The 18,679-nt window shown below is 40.5% G+C and overlaps 1 protein-coding gene across 2 annotated transcripts in view; it reads left to right on the top strand.

The window, feature by feature from the left end:
• The first annotated feature begins 1,043 nt into the window (after positions 1–1,043).
• Positions 1,044–18,679, top strand: part of SETX (senataxin) — a 32,146-nt gene continuing 14,510 nt past the window's right edge. Inside the window, exons 1-12 of one of the 2 annotated variants that reach the window (XM_056350795.1) lie at positions 1,044–1,854; positions 2,663–2,843; positions 4,698–4,908; positions 5,112–5,221; positions 7,122–7,341; positions 7,641–7,760; positions 8,775–8,946; positions 10,462–10,552; positions 11,404–15,975; positions 16,680–16,785; positions 17,322–17,498; positions 18,206–18,435. In XM_056350795.1, the coding sequence (XP_056206770.1) occupies positions 2,664–2,843; positions 4,698–4,908; positions 5,112–5,221; positions 7,122–7,341; positions 7,641–7,760; positions 8,775–8,946; positions 10,462–10,552; positions 11,404–15,975; positions 16,680–16,785; positions 17,322–17,498; positions 18,206–18,435 (6,189 nt within the window). In that variant the 5' untranslated portion in view covers positions 1,044–1,854; position 2,663. The remainder of the gene's footprint in view (positions 1,855–2,662; positions 2,844–4,697; positions 4,909–5,111; positions 5,222–7,121; positions 7,342–7,640; positions 7,761–8,774; positions 8,947–10,461; positions 10,553–11,403; positions 15,976–16,679; positions 16,786–17,321; positions 17,499–18,205; positions 18,436–18,679) is intronic. The other variant, XM_056350794.1, reaches the window with a different exon arrangement.

Below are 18,679 nucleotides of genomic sequence, written 5' to 3'. Positions count from 1 at the left end.
AGGGGGGGCAGGTATTTCATGTGGATGTTTCAATATTACTGAAAACAGTAAGCTGCGCAAAAGTGGTTTTGTTTGGTGGTTTTTTTTTTTAAATAAGGCTCCACCGATCCATGGGACAAGTAACATTGGCAAAGCTCTGTGTAGCAGGCTGTGTTGTAAAGAAGAGCATGGCTGATCCCTCAAGCCTGAGAGGTGCTGCAAGTCCCCTAAAAACTGCAGCAATTCAAGGAGATACGCCACTTTGAGCAATTTTCTCAGCATATTAGTGGCCTGAATGGTTGTAGAAAAAAAATTCTGGGCCATGTAGCAACCTCAAGGATGGAGACAAGGTGCGTGGCCAGAGCCATGCACAGCTGAGGAGTGTCCCAGTGGCAGCTGCTGAAGATCAAATGGGGACCTGCCTGCCCCCCAACTCCGGCGGAATTGGAGACAAGGGGCTGCAGAAGGGCAGAGCCTGTGCCACCCCCCGAGTCCTGACGGCTCGGCAGGAGCTGGGGCTTTGCCTGGGTGAGGGCTGCAGGCCTGGGCCATGGCAGCACTGGGGGGGCACGGGGCTGCGCAGCCACTGCCTGGAGCCACTTCCTTTGCATCGGGGCTGCGAGGGAGCGTCCCCCCACGCCGGGTTATTGCTTCAGGCTGTTGGGGAACGCCCCGCGCTTGGGGTTAGGGCAGAATTTTATTATTCCAGTACTAAATCCCACCCTTGAGGCAGTGCCCTGAGCAGTGCTCCCCGGGCCCTGACACCACCTGGGTTGTTGCTAGAGCGCAGCCCCTTTCGCCCCGCCAATGCGTGCCTCAGTTTCCCCGTGCCACCCCCGGCACGGCCCCTTTAAGGCGGCGCCGCCGCCGCGGCGGGGCGGGGCGGGGTTTGGCCGCGGGGGCAGGCGGCCCCGCCCGCGAGTGGCGGGCCGGAGCCACTTCCGGTGGCGGGCCGGAAGCGGGGGTTAGCCCGTGGCCTGAGGGAGGGTGGGCCGCGAGGGGCGGTGGGCACGTGGCGGGCGGCAGCGGGGGAGGTGAGCGGGACGGGACTTCCCCCCCCGGGACCGCGCCGCCGCCTGCCGCCTTTGCCGGGGGGCCTAGTGCCGCTGGGGTTTCCCTTTGTTTCGGCGCCGCTCCCCTCACGCCCCTGAGGGGCGGTGCGGACCCGCTGGGCCGGCCCGGGCCTGCTTGGCGGGAAGCAAGCGGTTCAGCTCTGGGCTCCGGTCCCTTTTGGGGTGGCGGGCCCGGGCAGGGCTGCTGGGGAGGGGAGCTGCCGAGGAGCTATTGGCGTCACGGGGAGCGGCTGCGGCGCCTTAAACCGGGGAAAACGAAACTGCCTTGGCTCGAGCGGCCCGGCGGCGGGTGCCGGTACCCGTCGGTGCGCGGTCGTTGGGACGCGGCGGCAGCGGAGCGTTACGAGCAAAGGGTTCAGTGCGCGGCCGGGGTTTGTGTGTCCCTGCGCGCTTGTTAACCTGCGTAGATAAGTTTTTACACTTTGTGGTAGAAAAAGGTGCGATAGATACTCTCTTGCCCGCATTTGCGTGACGGGATTCAGGTGTGAGCCATACTTGCCACCTCAGTAGATGTGTGTTTATGTTAGTCTAAATACCAAAGTAATTCTTAGTCTATAACACGTGAACTGAACCGCTTTCCGATGTTTTACCGTTTTGCTCTAGATCTTTGGAACACCGTCATCATCGTCAAGCCTTGGTCACCAGGGGATGGATTATTGAAGATAACAGCTTTGCTGTGCTGTGCTCGAGGGCATGTATGGCTGAGGGTGTCAGCCTCCTTCCCTGGCTGCAGGGCAGCACCCTTCTCTTTCCCACCATGTGACCTGGCACACCTGCACATCAAATAACTTCTTTTCCAAAGGTAAATACTGTATTCCCCCCCCCCCCCCGCCATGTGCATGTATATATGGGGAAACGCATGATCTTGCTTTATCTAGATTTCTCCTGCATTTTTTGTTACGCTGAATAACAGAAGCAGCTACCATCTTTCCTTTTACACAGTTAGTTCAAGTGTTCATGGTTTTCTAGTATTCTGTTGAGTTTTTCAGACTAGTAGGATCCGAGATGACTGTATGGCTGCTTAGTGAAGAACTTTTATTTTTAAAGGAAGCAATCCGTAGTGAGAATTTTATGATGTTTTCTAACTGTAGTAATAACGAAGACAGGAAAGTTCTATATAAATATTCTTTGCTTTTGACAACAGGGATTTGTTAACCTATACATTTTAGCAGTAGATTAAGGAAAAAAGCTAATTAAATTTTGTGCTTTATTAAATCTAGATCCCACAGATGTCAGTAAAGCAATATAATGAACTTTAGCATTGTAGTTCTGGAAAGTATGTGTTAAGTGTGCAAGAGGGTTTTTTTAGCATGTAAAGTGAATTTTCACATGTTGTTTCCTAGGCCTAGGGTGCAAATTATGCAGTTTGACTTCTTGGTGCTTTACTCTTAATGTTTGCCATTCAGCAGGCATTTTTCTGTAATGTTCATTTAATGCTTTAATCTGTGTTTCTTGGTTTTATTGCGTGCACCTGTGTGATACAAGAACATTGTATACTGCTAATGAAACTCATCACACTTGAAAATTAGGTACTGTTGTGGCTGAAAGGAAGTATTTTTCCACTTTCAGTCTTTGGACTTCTGTTAATTCCTTCTCTTTTCCATCCAAAGAATGAGCACATGTCGATGGTGTACACCTAGTGGTTCTGACACCACTGAGTTCCTGAAGAGCTATGCTTCTAAACAGTTGCCCCTGGAAGATTTTGAAGGATCCAATGATGATCTCTGCTACTGCTTGGAGTGTGTGGTTGAATACCACAAAGCAAGGGAGAAATTGCCAAGGTTGCATGAGGTAATTAATAAAAGACTTCGGCTTTTGCTCATTACTGAGCAGGAGGACTCAGTACTGAAAGAAAACTTCATAAGAGGCTTCTGTGGTCTAGCCTCAGTGTAGGGGGGAGTTTGTGCAGGGGTTGTGGTTTACTGGTTTTTGGGAGTAGGGTACTTTGTTTTTTAACTGCTTTTTTTATATTGAGTTGCAAAGAACTGATGGTAAAACAAGATGACCCTATTGTTTTGCATATCACTAAATTAGCAAGAACTAAAACAGTAGGGGGAAGTTGCCGACTAGACATGGTAGCTTGAACTTTATTCATGCTGTGATGGTTTGATGTCTGAAAAAAAGAACACCTGCCAAACAAATTAACAGCTCTTTTTCTTTAAAGTATTTTCTTCTTCTCTCTCTTCTTGGGTTTGTTTTGTTTTGCTTTCATTTCTCATTCGTAGTTTTCTGTGATGCTCAAATTTTGGAGAGCTGATCTTGTAAGCCTGTGAGATTATGCGATTAAAACCAAAAAAGTTAAAAAGCCTCTTTATTTTGTTATAAGGCTTTTGTAATTCTCCCTCATTAGTGTCCAATTTTCTATTTTGGAAAGCTTATTTTCCCTTATGTGTGTGTATATGTAAAATGGTTATTTGTAGCTAATTGGTCATATTTCAGACGTCTAAAAAGTTGCTCTTTAAATTAGTCAGCTAGATTTCTGTGGAGGGCAATCCCATCTGAGCTTAGATTGGAAATAAGTGGAGTGGCTGGACTGCTGAAAGTTCCTTTCCGTATCTGTTAATTGTAGGAAATAACCTTGGTTTCTAATTGAGGTTTGGAGCAGTTAGTTTAGATGAGTAGTGTTCAGTGAGCTTGTCCTGGTTTCAGCTGGGTTGGAGTTAATAATTTTTTCAGGAGCTAGTACAGTGCTGTGTTTTGGCTCTGATGTGAGACCTTTCAGTTCCTTAGGCCTTGTTAGTGAAAAGGCTGGAGGGGCACCAGGAATTGGGAAGGGGCACAGCCAGGGCAGCTGACCCGGCCTCACGCTTGGTGTATGTACCTGGCGGGGTGGCCAGGATGGGCAGGTCATTACTCAGGGACTGGCAGGGTATGGTCGGTGGGTGGTGAGCAGTTGCATTGGGTACCAGGTGTTTCTTCCTTTCCCTCTGGATTTTCTTTCCCTTCCTCTTTTCATTATAACTGTTATTGTCATTATTGTTATTATTTTTCTTTTATTTTTATTCTGTTTCAATTATTAAACTGTTCTTATCTGAACCCTTGGGTTGGACATTCCTTTCCAACTCTGCTCCCCATCCCTCAGCGTGAGGGACTGGGGAGTGAGCGAGTGGCTGCGTGGTAGTTATTTACCAGCTGGGGTTAAACCATGACAGAGCTGAATCCCCTACAAAAATTCAGTAAGTCAGTCTGTTTGCATTGTTTATGTTCACTCCCTTCCACTAATAAATTGAGAAATACATGAGAAGGCGAGATGCTAAAATTGCTTTTCCCACTTTCCTGGTTGTTTTCGGTATTGTGCAATTCTTTATATTGGTCAGTGGAACGAAGTTTTGTGACTAACCTATGGCCTGAGATAATTATTGAATGGTTTTTGGATATTTAACAGTTTTAAAAATGCTTCTGGTTTGAATGCCACTCTTATAAAAATTACTTCGTAATCTTAACTCTGAAGCGAGAGTTTTGTGATTTGCACAATCTGGATTCCCATGTCAAGACTTCATTACTTCACACCACACTTGGAAAGAAACTTCAAAATGAAATTTTAAGTTTTGGAAGTCTAGTTAAGGTTTCTGCATGTGGTAACAAAGTCCTTAATCACTTTCTTCACAAGTGCAGTTTGATTAGTTTGTTTTCCCTGCTGAATAGGTCCTGTGGAAGTTGGAAACCTCCCGTCTTGTTGCCCACATTGAGAAATCCATGCGAGAAGAAGATGGAGAAGATGATGAGTTGTTTATAGTGGATGAGAATGGAGAGACACCACTGTCTGGTTATGTGGGCCCAGATTTTGAGAATAACCTACGAGTGCCCCTCGTAGAAATACTGAAATATCCATATCTGCTGCTGCATGATAAAGTCAGTATGTATCTTACTGTATACAGTTGGAAGAGAATGGTACTGTTTCTACTGAAGGAGGTGAAAATAACAAATAGTAGTTAAACTGAAACCACTGTGTGTGTGTATATGTATTTTACATTTATTTTGACACTGAATAGTGCGGGGTTTTGTTGTTTTGTGATCATATAAATTATTCCTTACTATAACAGTGTTTTATCCTTTTAGGTGAGCTGTGTGTGGAAGTGCTCTGTAGAATGGAACAAAGTCACAACTCCTTTCAGGTCTTTGAGAAATATCCAGGAATTTATCTCTTTTTGGTGCACCCGAATGAAGTGGTAAGTTACTTTTTCTGTTCCACTAAAACTTTGTTTTAAATAGCATCAGAACAGATTCTTATTTTCAATAGCAAGAATGTGAAAACAGTAGCATTCATAATTTTAAGTGTTTGATTTTCTGTATTTTTTCTTTATATATGAAAATGAGATTTCAGTAGGAATATAGTTACGCTTGCTGAAGCAGAGAAGACTCTTCTAGAATCACTTTACTTTTTGCATTTAGTCAGCCGAAGTTACAAATGTTCAATCAAACTGTAAATTTCCGTCCGTTACTCCAAACAGAATTCTTCTCAAATGGGCCAGAGTTTGTAATTTAGTATATTAATCCTCTTCTCCTTCCCTGTTCTTTCTCCATTCCTAGATGCTTTCATGTTTCAGTAGTACTCAGAACCTTAAAAATTGAAAAAGAGAGAATAGTAGTTACTTGCAAGAAGAGGTGTTCAGCAGTGCACTTCCTCTTAAATTGTCGCTGAATTTTGTCATTACAAGGAGGCAATGTTGATTTTTAATTGATTTGGGTATTATGTGGTGGAACAACTCAAAACTGCAGATTTTTTTTTTTTTTTGGTTTGTGTCTGAATCCATATGGGATATTTTAATATTGAACAGTCAGAGATCAAAAGTTCATTTGAAAGTGTAAACAGGAGAGCTCCCTTCTTTCTGATATTTAGAAGTGTCAGCTGATCTTGTTATCATTTGTGCTAGTGTACATAGCAGAGATTGCTCTCATTTTGAATCCAGTCTCTTAAGAAACTAACAAAAAGAAATTTTGGAATGCTGGTGGTGTCTAGATTGATAGGGTTGAGAGGCTTTGCAATTGCAGTTGTTACCAACACTTCTATTTAAGGTTAAAAGGATTTGAGGGATTACAAAAAGACCTGAGAGTCTCAAAACAGTACAGATGTGTGCCTGTGTTTTTGCATTGTTTTGAAGATGATGTATAATCCAGCAAGAAGACTGTTCCTTCAAACTACATATACACATCCTAGAAGTGAAACTGGTATCAATAATAAGGAAGAGTACTGACAAACAGTGATACACAGAACACTTAGGAACATACAGCCTGCTGCAGTTGGGCAGGCCTGTTGGACCAGTGACTTCTGGTTTCGTGCACCATGTTAATACTGAAGGGAGACTTGAGTGCTTTCTTTTCATGACTTTAGAAAAGGCCCTGTGTGGTATGTTTATCTGTAAATTGAATTCAGATGTGTAACTCAAAGGAGTATTGAATTGTAACTCAGCTGGGCTGCTTGTTTATATTGTGAGAGTGTGTGTTTGTACCATCTTTTTTCCACCTCATTTGATGCAGCTTTGGAAAGTCAGGTTACATTTGCATGGCTGGTGAGCAGGTTGTGGCTTGTGCCATTTCCAAGACTGGCTTAGTGAAACACCAACACGGAGTACAAAATTTCAGGTTGTCCTAAGAAACAGTAGAAGGTTTAATAGTATTGTACTTCACACTTGCTCAAACTCTGAAGCTTTCTCAGTAGGTCAGAGAACGATTTCACCAAGGCAAGAAATGACAAGTGTCCTGTGCTGACAGCACAACTTCACATCTGTTGTTACAGTAGTAGTATACAGTTATCCAAATAGAAAATGTTGGTCAGTGATGCTTAAACAATAAAAAGCAAACACAAACTCAAATACTACCCCCTTGTCACATGAATCCCAAAGAGTTTTATGCGTAACTATTATCCTGAATTTTAATTTTGTTACGTCTTGTAGGTATACAAGCCTTTTTCTAAGGTTATTTTGGAAAAAAACTCTTACTTGCAATTATGAGACCTTACTTTAAAATCACAATGCTGTAAGATGAGGAATCACTGCTGCTACAAATTGGACAGAAGTATATTTTTCTAATTTGTTCTATTCATTAATAACTTTTGTTTCAATCCTTTAGATTCGTCGATGGGCCATCCTAACAGCAAGGAATTTAGGGAAGGTTGACAGGGATGATTATTATGACTTACAGGAAGTGCTGACTTGCTTGTTCAAAGTTATTGAGTTGGGGCTCTTTGAGAATCCAGATATTTACGGCTCTTCAATGATTGAAAAGGGTAAACTCATCCTTCTGCCATCTCATTTATATGATACTGCTAACTACAAGAACTATTGGCTAGGTGAGTATAATCAGAAATGAATTTGTATGTATAGTCTTTCCCATCTTGTAAGCACCTTTTTCAAGTTAGAGCTCTGTTACTTCATAGGTGCTGTTTATTTTGGGGGCATGTCAAATGGGAAGATTGAACGTTGCAACTGCAGTAGCAAGATAGTGTTTAATTAGTTTCATGCTGCTGCTAATCTTTGGTCAAGTATTACACTGGTAATGGCATTTGGAAAATGGTCCATGATTTGGTGAAAATTAGAACAGTTTTTTGCAAATATATGGACAGGTTGCTCTTTTTTTTTCTTTTTGTAGGGATTTGTATGTTGCTAACAGTGCTGGAAGAACAAGCTATGGACTCCTTGTTACTGGGCCCAGACAAACAAAATGATTTCATGCAGTCTATACTTCACACCATGGAGGCAGAAGCAGCTGGTAACTAATTTTGATACTGAGATTAAGACAGTTCAGAGCTTGCTTTTCATCTTTATCAAACTTCCTTGTTTAATTGAGTAAATTCTTAGTAGTGTAATGCTAAGGTGATGTTAAGCAAGGCTTATCTTCTGGAAGATGGCCATTACTGCACAATATTTGGGCAATACTGACATGGTATTCAAGCTCACTCTTCAGTGGAGGAGGGATGGTGGTGCTTTGCGTAAGGCTGACTTAGAGGTGTTGAGAGGACAAATCTATGATTTCTACCATATTGTTTTCATTTAATGTACAGGTTTTACGAGAATGCACACTTCAGTGTGGCATGAAGTTTGAGTTTTGAGTCCTAAGATGAAGAAATGCTGCCTTCTGAGTTGCCGCAGCTTGCTTAAAATTTGACTCTTTTTGTCCATCTGTTTGAGGGAAGCCCTTTTGCAGTTGGGAATTTAGACTTCAGAACTTAGACTGGTAGCTCTTGGGCTGTTCTTGTAGGCCATGTGCCATGGCATAGCCTGGGAATGACACGTGAGCTCAAGACCAGGGCTGCCTTTTAAATGACTAGATCTTTATAAGCCTAGTACATTTATTGAGGATATAATATTATCTTACGTGTTGGAGGAAGAACATGCTTGAAGGAAAATCAATTGCTTCTAGCTTAGAGTTGAAGTAGAAACTGTCATAGCAGTGTGAGTTGTATCCACTTTTTAGAACAGTAGTGCAAAAATCTGTGTGGAAGAATCAATTTCATAGAGCTGGGAAATGTTAGTAATAGTTATTCAGGTTGCTGTTGATTTAAGACTGTGTACGGAGCAGTGTCCATACAGATAAACAAGTTTGACTTTTTCTATTCTTTTTCTGAGTTCGAAAGTATAGTTGTAACTTACTAGACTGTGTATCTTTTAATGTTAGTATTTAAGAAAAATCAATGAAAACCAACTACTCTCAACTTCAGCTTAGCGTACGAATGTCCAGGACTCTTGCATTTCAACTCTCCCCAATATTACTGTTATGTTTCAGATGATTCTACTGACCCCTTCTGGCCAGCGCTACATTGTTTCATGGTTATTTTGGATCAGCTCGGATCTAAAGTGTGGGGTCAGCTTATTGATCCTGTCCAGGCCTTTCAAACCATTATCAACAGTGAGAGCTACAACAATGAAATAAAAAATATACGCAGTAGCTTTAAGAGGTCAGTTTTATTAAGAGACTAGAACAGTTTTATGATTTTAATACCAGGTAGTGTACTAGCTTGGTCTTGGTTTTCTTGTCAGTGCTGCCTTAATTTGTGTTGGGGGAGGGAGGTGGCAAGTAAAAAAAAAAAATCTTATGTTGCCAACTTCAAGCAATGAAAAGATGAAGTAGGTCCCCCAAGCTTGTGAGGTTCTTCTAAAAAATACATGCTTTTTGGCTACCGTGATGTCGGTTACACTTTTCAGGATATTTTTTTTTTCCCCTGAATCAGGAAGGCTGCTAACTGTTCAGTGTTTGTTTATTGCTATAATCAATTTGCACTTTAATGAAGATTGCCGTGTCTGAGACTCTTGGTAAAGTTATGGGATTTTTGGTGGATAACAGTTTCAGATTTTACTGTAGTTCCAGATGACGACTGATTTGAGTTTACTTTCAGCTTTTGTAAAGACTTAAATGTTTCTCAAGATTAGATTTAATCAATGGTACTGTATGGTCTTAAAAATTTTACTCCTTTTGCAGATATATTCCTTTCAGGGAGGCTAATAAAGTGAGATTCGTGGAACTGTCCTTTAATAGCTTGGATAACAGTGAACTGCTGAAAGGAAGTGCTTTAATACACATAGGTTTTGGAAGGTTTTGTCTTGATATACTTATATCCTGATAAAATGGATTTTGTGGATCACTTCTGAGTGACAATATTGTCCATATTTAACAGAAAGTTAATTATGTGAAGTGTTTATTCAGTGCAGAAGTAGTTGGTTAGTACACTGTTAGGAAGTGTGGAAATCCCTTCTATGGGAACAGAATTTTGTTACGTAAATTTGAACTCCCATATTTTGGCAGATCGTCCCTTTTAAGGATTTCTGTCAGAATCCAGGCCTCAAGACTTCAGGAACACCTTCTGTTTTGGAAAACTGGAATTGTGCCAAATTGTAAAAAGTTGGTGGAAAACAGTACCTGGATAACTATACCAGTTGTTTACTGTTTTCCTGTCATATATTTTGATTCAACTTTGACTGACAATGTCTTAAATGTTCAGTATTTTTATATGTTATGGATAGCTACAGATACATATACATGGAATGCTTTAGATAGCTGAGGAATGCATGTTAAAGGGAGACTTTCTTCAGTTAAATCAGCTATTTGAGTGTTGTGTTCAAATAGTTGCATACAAAGTTTATGAGTATGCAGCCCTGTTGAGCTGCATTTATGCATAGAAAATTCAAAGAAAATGGAGTTCTTCTGGGTCTCTGTTCTAGGTAGTCAAATCCACGGCTCAGTAGAAAGCTTTTTCCTGAGGCCATCTCTTCCCCCCCCCTTCTCTTACAAGCAGGATAGAACAAGCTCTACCATTTTAAATATGATATCTCTTCATCGGTATGTTTCATCACAGACAAGTTCTAATAGTCAGATGGTCAGTATCTGAAAAGTGAAATTCGTGTCTTGGCTGGTTGGCTTTCTTATAGTTTTAGTTAGTTGTGTGGAACCTATAATGATTTGTATTTCTTTTTAGGACAAAATCTGAACCGGAGTGGGACTACGATGATGATACGGTTACTTGCAGTCAGATTGTTTATAATTATAACACAGAAAAGCCTCAAAAGGTATTCAACCAGTATTTTACTGCCCTGTTCTTTGAACTGTGATCACTGAATGGCACTGTCAGTTTAAACCATCTATAAAACATGGAGTGGAAGATAATTCTGTTTCTACTAGTAATGTAGTAAAGAAAAAATATACTAAATAAGGCACACAACAGTGACGTATGTTAAACAGCAGCCAGTGTGGTCACTTCTTGTTTAACTGGTACTTTCAGGCTGTAAGAAGAACATGTTTTAGAATTAGGCCGGGATGGTATTAAAGCCCAAGAATTTGTATCAAGATTGAAACAAACATTGTTACCTCAGCGAAAATATGAATTCGGTTTTTAAAAAAGTTGCTGATTGTGTTTATGTATTTTACTTTTTGTTTCTCAGGTTTTTAAACTAATACGTTGAGTATGGAGTAGTGATGTACGCTTTGATGTACTTTCAGATATGGGACTGTTGTCTAAAATGGCACTATTATATATATGTTATAAAGCAGAATAAACATTTGTGAATGTTCTTGGTTTTGTTTATGAAATGCCTTTCAAAGGCTTTGAATGTATATTTGATTGAGGTTAAATTACGTCAGCATAACGACATCTTTGGAGAATTTATTTTTAAAGGAAATACTACTTTACACTTCATAAGTTACAATTTAGGAGATTAGTTCCTTATACATACATTAGTTTGATTTTTTTATTTTTTGCATTTAAGTTAAAATCTGAACTACATTAGGATATAAGAGATGTTACTATTTAATGAACATGTATTTGAAAGAAATTAACCTTTACAGCTAGAAAAAAAACCTGGGAGATTAAACTGTGCAGATGTGTGTAATGGGGATGATGTGTGGTGAATTTATTTTTCAGGATACTGGATGGAAGACTGCCATTTGTCCAGACTACTGCCCCAACATGTACGAAGATATGCAAACACTGGCTAATGTGCTTCAGTCTGATATTGGCAGAGATATGCGTGTCCATCACAGCACATTTCTGTGGTTCATCCCTTTTGTCCAGTCACTTATGGATCTCAAGGACTTGGGTGTAGCATATATAGTAGAGGTCATTCACTACCTCTGCTCAGAAATCAAGAATATTCTCAATGAAAGAATCCAGCAGTGTGACAAAATCTCTGAATTTTTTCTCCTGATCTTGGTGTCCATTATTGAGCTACACAGAAATAAAAAGTGCCTGCATTTGCTGTGGATTAGCTCCCAAGAATGGGTGGAAGCCGTGGTGAGATGTGCTAAGCTTCCAGCTATAGCATTTACACGATGCACTGAAAAAGCGTCTGGACATTGTGTGAGAGGTTCATCAGCGGTATCTTTACAAGCTTCTAACTCTGTGCAGCACGCGTGTGTGCAGTTGATACGCAGCCTTCTTAGAGAAGGCTATCAAATTGGGCAGCATGCTCTTTGCAAGCAGTACCTAGACAAACTCAATCTTCTTCTGCGAGGAAATCTATCTTTAGGTTGGCAACTGAACATCCAGGAAACCCAGGAATTACAAATATGTTTAAAGCAAGTTATAAGAAGTATAAAGGGCAGAGCACTGAATACCTCTGTGGCTGCAGGAAACAATGCAAACTCTACAAATTTGCCTACTGTTTCTATAAAGCAAGAGAAGAGTGCAGGTGGTGATAGATGTAGGATGAGTGTACATGGCAGGGGTGACCTTTGTTCACCATTTGCTGTCATGTCAAAGGAAGGTGGAGATGAAGATTGCCAAGAGAACCTGTTCCCTACCTGTGAAGGGGAATGTAGAGATGCATCTGAAAGTTCAAGCTCTTGGACATCCACTGAAGGCCTCTTGAATATTAAAAAGGAAGTTAATGACTGGACAACTCAGGAATATATCTGCCCACAGAACGCTTTGGCAGCAAGAGTATGTGGGAACTTTCAGGAAGACGGGAACAATGATCTTGTGGGAGGGAAATGCAATAAGGATAACGAGTGCTTTAATCCAAGTGCCCAGCATTCAGATTTCAGAAGAGGTGGCGAGTTAGAAAACAAAAGTGAAGCAGAACCCACAACACCAACATGCCTGGCTGCTCAAACTCATATTGGTTCTCCAGAACATGTTCACAGCTCAGATCTAAAGGAAAGCAATATGTCTGCCAGTTCCTCTTTGAAGTTTAAAGTAGATGTGCCTAGACTGATGGATTTGAAAAACAAGATACAGAAAACTGAATGCCCTTCAAAAGTATTGCAGCTAGTGAAGCCATACAAATTGAAAAACTGCAGTTTAGCAACAAGTGCTTCAAAAGGAGAGGCAAAACAACCTGTGTTTTGCACTGACTATCAATGTACGAGCAAAGATTGTCATAAACATCAGGGACAGAGTACTGTGTGTGAAAATGAAACCTCTGTCAATACTCCATCTTCGAGGTGTTGTGAAAGTACACAGAAGAAAAGTGTCAACAGTGCGTTTCAATCCAGACTGTTTCCCACTAAACAGATACCAAAAGAAACACCAAAAGATTGTTCTGTCTCCTCTAAAAATGAACCTGGTATGCAGGAAAATGAAGATGGCAATGATTTGCTCTCAGGGATTAATGACACCTTACTGAAAAAAGAATCCACTGATGAAAAACCAAGTTCATTGTTGAAGTCTGTGTTTAAGAAAGACACTGACATGCAAACTTCAGACCGGGAACAGCCTGATATAAATGACTCTGTTAAATATGACTCTAAAAGTCAAATTTCAAAGATCATTTGTATGGATAAAACTTCAGCAAACAGTCATGTTCCATCTACCTCTGAAAAAAAGAGGGATATGTCCAGTCCTGCTGCTCAGATCAGGCCACTGTCAGTGAAGTGTGAATCAAGTGACAGGTTGTTCAATTTTTCAGAATATTTCAAGAGAGAGAACAATGCAGTGGGGAAGAAAGAGGAGGATTTTATGAAGACGGTTTCTGAAGATAATACTTTAACAGACTCCCAGGTTGATAAAGAACTCAGTAAATTATCTTTAACTGCATATGCCAAAAGTGTCAATTTTCCCTTTGACTCAAGCCAAGAAAGCGCAGTACATCATAATGTATGTGATATTAAAAGGAAAGTGAAAGGTGCTGTAAGATCTTCCAGTGATGGCCAGAATACCAAGTCTCCCTGCGATGTAGATTGCCCTGACAATCAAGTCATCATAATTTCAGACTCTTCGGATGAAGGAGGTGTGCCTAACAAGAAGGAAACAAAGAAAATTGATGAAGATGTGTGTCCTGAAAAGCAGCCTTCAACTTCTAGCTGCATTTCTAATAGTGATAGCAAAATAGAATCAAAGATGCCAGGCGCTCTGATGTCTCTCGAAGAGTGTGAATCTCAGTACTTTGAATTTGAAACAGAATATGATGTCTTTTCTGTTTGGCAAGATACTCAAGCATATAGTATGGAAGAAACTCAGGAGTATAAACAAGGTTGTGTTTCAACAGAGGTTGACAGTACTAGTTCAGATGACTTCCTGAATGATTGCACGAATCAGTGGGGTTATGATGTGGATTACATAAGTGACAATACCACGGAAGAAGCAGCAACAGACTTGGCAGAAAAGCAGATAGAAAATGTGTCTCATCAGATAAAATCTGATAATACAAACGAAGTAACTAATTCAGCACTGCAGGAATCTGTTAGCAAGGGAAATGCAAAAGATGAACGGGAGGGTTTTGCAGACAAGGATACTGTTGCTAAAGACTTCACCCTGGATTCAGAATTGACTCAACCCAGAGCATCTACATCTAGCATCTCATTAGCTTCAAAGTTGGCCCTTAAGAAGAATAGTGCAAGCCCACAGAAGAATATAGCAAAATCTGAAGTAGCAAGAACTGTTCAAAGAAGTCCTAAAGCCTCTCCTGTTTTTAAAACAGCACAAAATAAAAAACTGCTTCAAAGTATTCCAAAAAATTCTCAACCTGCCAGGTCAATGCCTGCTGTGGTTCCTCCAAGGAAGGTTCGGCAGTGTCCTGCGCCAACATCAACTGTGGAAAAACTTGGTCTGAAGAAGGCACCCCGCAAAGCGTTTGATTTATCCCAGCGCTCTTTAGAGAGTCTAGCTCAACTGCGCAGCTATGGCAAAGCTGCAGGGAGAGTTGGAGTTGCACAGAAACAGAAGGTTAAACTAATTGCTCCTCGGAGTTTGTCTATAAAACATAATAAAAAAATGTTAGCCTGCCAAGACCTTCAGTTTTTAAGGCAGACGAGGCCCCCAAAAAGTGCCAGAGTGAAAAATCTTGCAGGAAGTTCTGAAAGTAGAAACAGAAAAGTTAGCAAAGTGGTTGTAAAAACTATGAAGCAAAAGCCTAAAACTTTTGAGTGGGCATCTGTTGAAGGGTCTGTTGAAAACCAGAGAGAGGAAAAAAGGAAGGAGGCTGACTCTTCCTCTGCCAGTGAGAGAATATTTGAAAGCCTGTGTGTGGAGGAGAAGACATGTCTTTCTCAAATGCCTAATTCTTCAGGTTCAAACAGAAAATCAGAGGATAACAGTATGAGGGTTCCTCCTGTACCTATGGATTCGAGTCTCTTTTCTGTTGCACGTGTTGGAGATGATAAAGATGAACCTCCAGGAGGATGTTGCATTGTCCAGCCCAAGTGTGAGAAGACAACTTCAAAAGAAAATGGGTGTAAATTGAATGAAAACAGTGAAGATGATGATGATCTGTTTTTAACTCAGTCAGATCCTGTGGATATGGAATTATGTTCTAAGGAGGAAAGTGTTCAAGTTAACGTTGAAGTTGGTAACAAACCAGAGGAAACTGGTACTGCTGAAAGCCTTCAGCAGAATGAATCCTTGACTATTGTGAAGTGTAAGTACAAAGACTGTGTGGAAAAAGTGGAAAAGCCAGTAGAGTACTGTAGTAAGCATTCAGCCACCAGCTCGGAAGCTGATCACTTGTTTGCCAAACCTTTTTTCATGCCACCTTCTAAAACAAGAAAGCCTTCCACTACCAAAATTTTCAGCTCAGCAAGTTCTTCACGGAATGCAGCCTTCAGCAAGGATCTCGAAGATATTAAAAAGTTACCACCAGCTTCAAAAAGCAAAGTGAATGCAGCAAAACCAGTCGTGGTCAGGCCACCAAATGCAAAGGGTATTCCAGTAGGAAATCAAACCTGCAAGTCTTCAAGTTTCAGTAATGTGTCTCAACCCCGTATTTCTAATGTTCTCCAGTCAGGAAACAGACAGAATGACAATGCTTCAAATATTTCCAGAAGGCCTGCCCAAGAACCATATTATTCTTCCTTTCTTGGCACTCAGCAGCGTGATCATAGTATTTTTGTTAATGAAGTTCTAAAGTGGACTTACGACATGTTTATGAACCTCAGCCAGTTTGGACCTCCAAGTACTCTCTTGCAGTCTGTAGTAGCTTCTGTTCCTGTCCGATTTCAGGGATACAATGACTATTTTAATACATTTTTCCCCTTGATGATGCTAAATGCCTTTGAAACTGTAAGTAGCTATCTGCCTCTTGATTTGTTTTCATCAGTTTATAGTACATTTTACCAAGAGATTAAAAACTGGTTTATGTCCTTTGCCTTCTGAAAATGTTGTGGTACAGATCTGAATAGAGGAATGATTTGGGGGAAATAATCTAAACAGTTATGCTTAAGATTGAGAACCGTCACCACCTCAATGAAATTTTTTTCTTTAATTCACAATAGCATGCAAAAGGAGGAAGAAAGGAAGTGGTTCCCCTTTATAGCGTATAAAGCTTAAAACAGAAATCTTTGAAAACTTTAATAGTGATGAAGTAGTGTTCCTTCAATTAAAGCCTGCATGCTTTCACGTTCAGTCATTGCGTCACTTCTCCCATAGAAATAAGGTAGAAAATGAAGTCAGTAACAGGCTAATGCTGGTATTTTAAGGTGAAAATGCAAAAGGGGAAACTCATGTTTACTCCGAAGAGCTGTATAAGAAAGTACACGAAAGGGTGTGTGTGTGGGGAGGAAGCACTTTTGCTTGCCCTGTGTGTTTCTATGTAATGTGTATGCATATATTAAGAAAGAAACGGGTGAGACTTCGATGACTTGTACTTGACAGCTTTCTTTTGGTTTTGCTTAGTGTGTTTACCCTTTAAGTCATACTAAGCTATTCTTTTGATGCACTATACCCTTGGAAGTATTTTTATTCAGCTTTTACTTTCCAACACGTAGCTGGCACAAGAGTGGATAGAAAACCAGAGAGTAAGAGAGGAGAAGAGTTACTACTTCTACTTACAGAACTTCTATGCTGACGTATTGAATACAGCAGAATTTACGGGTAAGAGTTTTTGGGGTGGTTTTTCTTTTTGGTTTTGTTTTTTTTTTTTTTTTCAATAAAACCCTCTTCTACTTTTCAAGTAGATAATACCTTGTAATGAGCTAGCACTTGCAGGTAGTTTTTTTTTATTTGCTTTAAACACAGAAAGGATCCTGAATTTGCTATTTTACAGAGCACAAGTAACAGAAGTACGTATTTAGCAGGGGATTTGTGTCTTCAGTACAAAAGGTTATTTGATTGCTGTTGGAACACTTTCCACCTCACTTATTTGTTTCACCTTCTTTTGGTAAATAAAAATAGTCTATCACTTGCTCTGCAGTGCCCTGTTCAGGCTTAGGAATGCAGGATGGAGTTATAAGTCTTCATAGACTTCTGCTATAGCTTTTAATAACTTTAAAAGTTACAGATAGGTATTACTGAAGTATATATAATAAATGTTAATTGTAGTACTGGTATGAAAGTATAGTAACCATAGTTATGAAAGTATTGTAACCATAGTCCTTTTAATTTTCTAATTTTAAATGTATTTTTACTAGCTCATTTTCAAGAAAGTGATTTGGCAAGGCAGCTTAATCCAAAGGAGGATGACTTAGTCTTTTTGGTGGTCCAAAAGGAAAAAGACAGCTTTAGGGAAGAAAGTGAAGTGGAGAACCATATGGTGCATCACGTTGGTCTTGTGACACGATTTGGTCGTGCATCTGGCTGTTTAACTAGTAAGTAAATGGGGCTGAAATGAAAGTGGATTGTTCTTATTACTGTAAAATGCATCTTCATAGCTGGCTGTTGCTAGTTGTAATACATCACTTACCTCAGAGGAAATGGACTTGCTTTTCCACTGTAGTATGTATGTTCCATACTAGAGGCTTCATAAAAAGCCAGGAACTGAAGCTGCAGACCTGCTTTCCATGCATTTTTCTAGGGACTTCCTTCAATACAGATGTTAATACTTCGTGTAAGAACAGAAACTAATGACGATTAAGTGCTTTACCATACATCTTTAGGAATGTGTTGCTGTGAGGCAGGAAGGGCCATGAACTTCAGTGTCTCACTAACTAGAACTTCCACTGTCTTCTGGAACTGAAGTTGTGGATTACCAGGATTATCAAGCATCAAGACTAACGCTGCCCGATGAAAACAGTGATCCGAGTTATTTTGCAGAGCACTGTTTTGGTTTTTGGTTTGTTTTGGAGTGTGGGGTTTGGTTGTTTTTGGGTTTTTTTGTGTGTGGGATGATGGTGCTGGTGTTTGGGGTTTTTTGCAAGAATTAGTTTTTTGGCTCCCTAGTAGAAGGCAGCACTTGGTTCTGGTGAATTCTTCTAGTGACCTGTTTGAATATCTTTCAGTTAACAATTTGGATATTCTTTTGAATTCACAACTTGTGAATTGTTTGTTTGTTTTTTTCTCCTCTCCATTTTAATAGGACAAAAGGAACAGCATACCATCTGTCATCTTTCTGTGCAAACTCGAGGCAATTTGTCTTTCTTCATAAATAAGCAAGTGAAGTGTGTGGTGGTTGGCTCCCTGGTGACCACACATCGAAAATTCAGAGGTCTACTACTATTGAACAGAAGTCCCCTGCTTAAACCCATCTTAAATCCAAGTTACAGTGACTTCTGTCCCAGAGACTTGCCTGTAGCTTCAGGAAGTGCTGTAAGTGCTGCTGCTAGAAGTGATAGTTAGGGGTGACAAAGTGGACATTTGGACCCCACGAGTTTCTCAAAACTGGTTTTGTGTGCTGTTTTTGAAATGACCAAGCACAAACAGCCAGATTTCAAAAGCATTGGGGTGCTGTGCTTTTCAGAGTTGGTTGATTGGGTGGGGAGAGAGGAGTCTGAATCTGCTCAGGTATTTCTGCTGTATTGATGTCGATACTAGTAGTGGACTTCAAGCAGCT

This window comes from Falco biarmicus, chromosome 9 (genome assembly GCF_023638135.1).
Source record: "Falco biarmicus isolate bFalBia1 chromosome 9, bFalBia1.pri, whole genome shotgun sequence".
Taxonomy (NCBI): Eukaryota; Metazoa; Chordata; class Aves; order Falconiformes; family Falconidae; genus Falco; species Falco biarmicus.
This window is presented reverse-complemented; position numbering and strand designations above follow the sequence as displayed.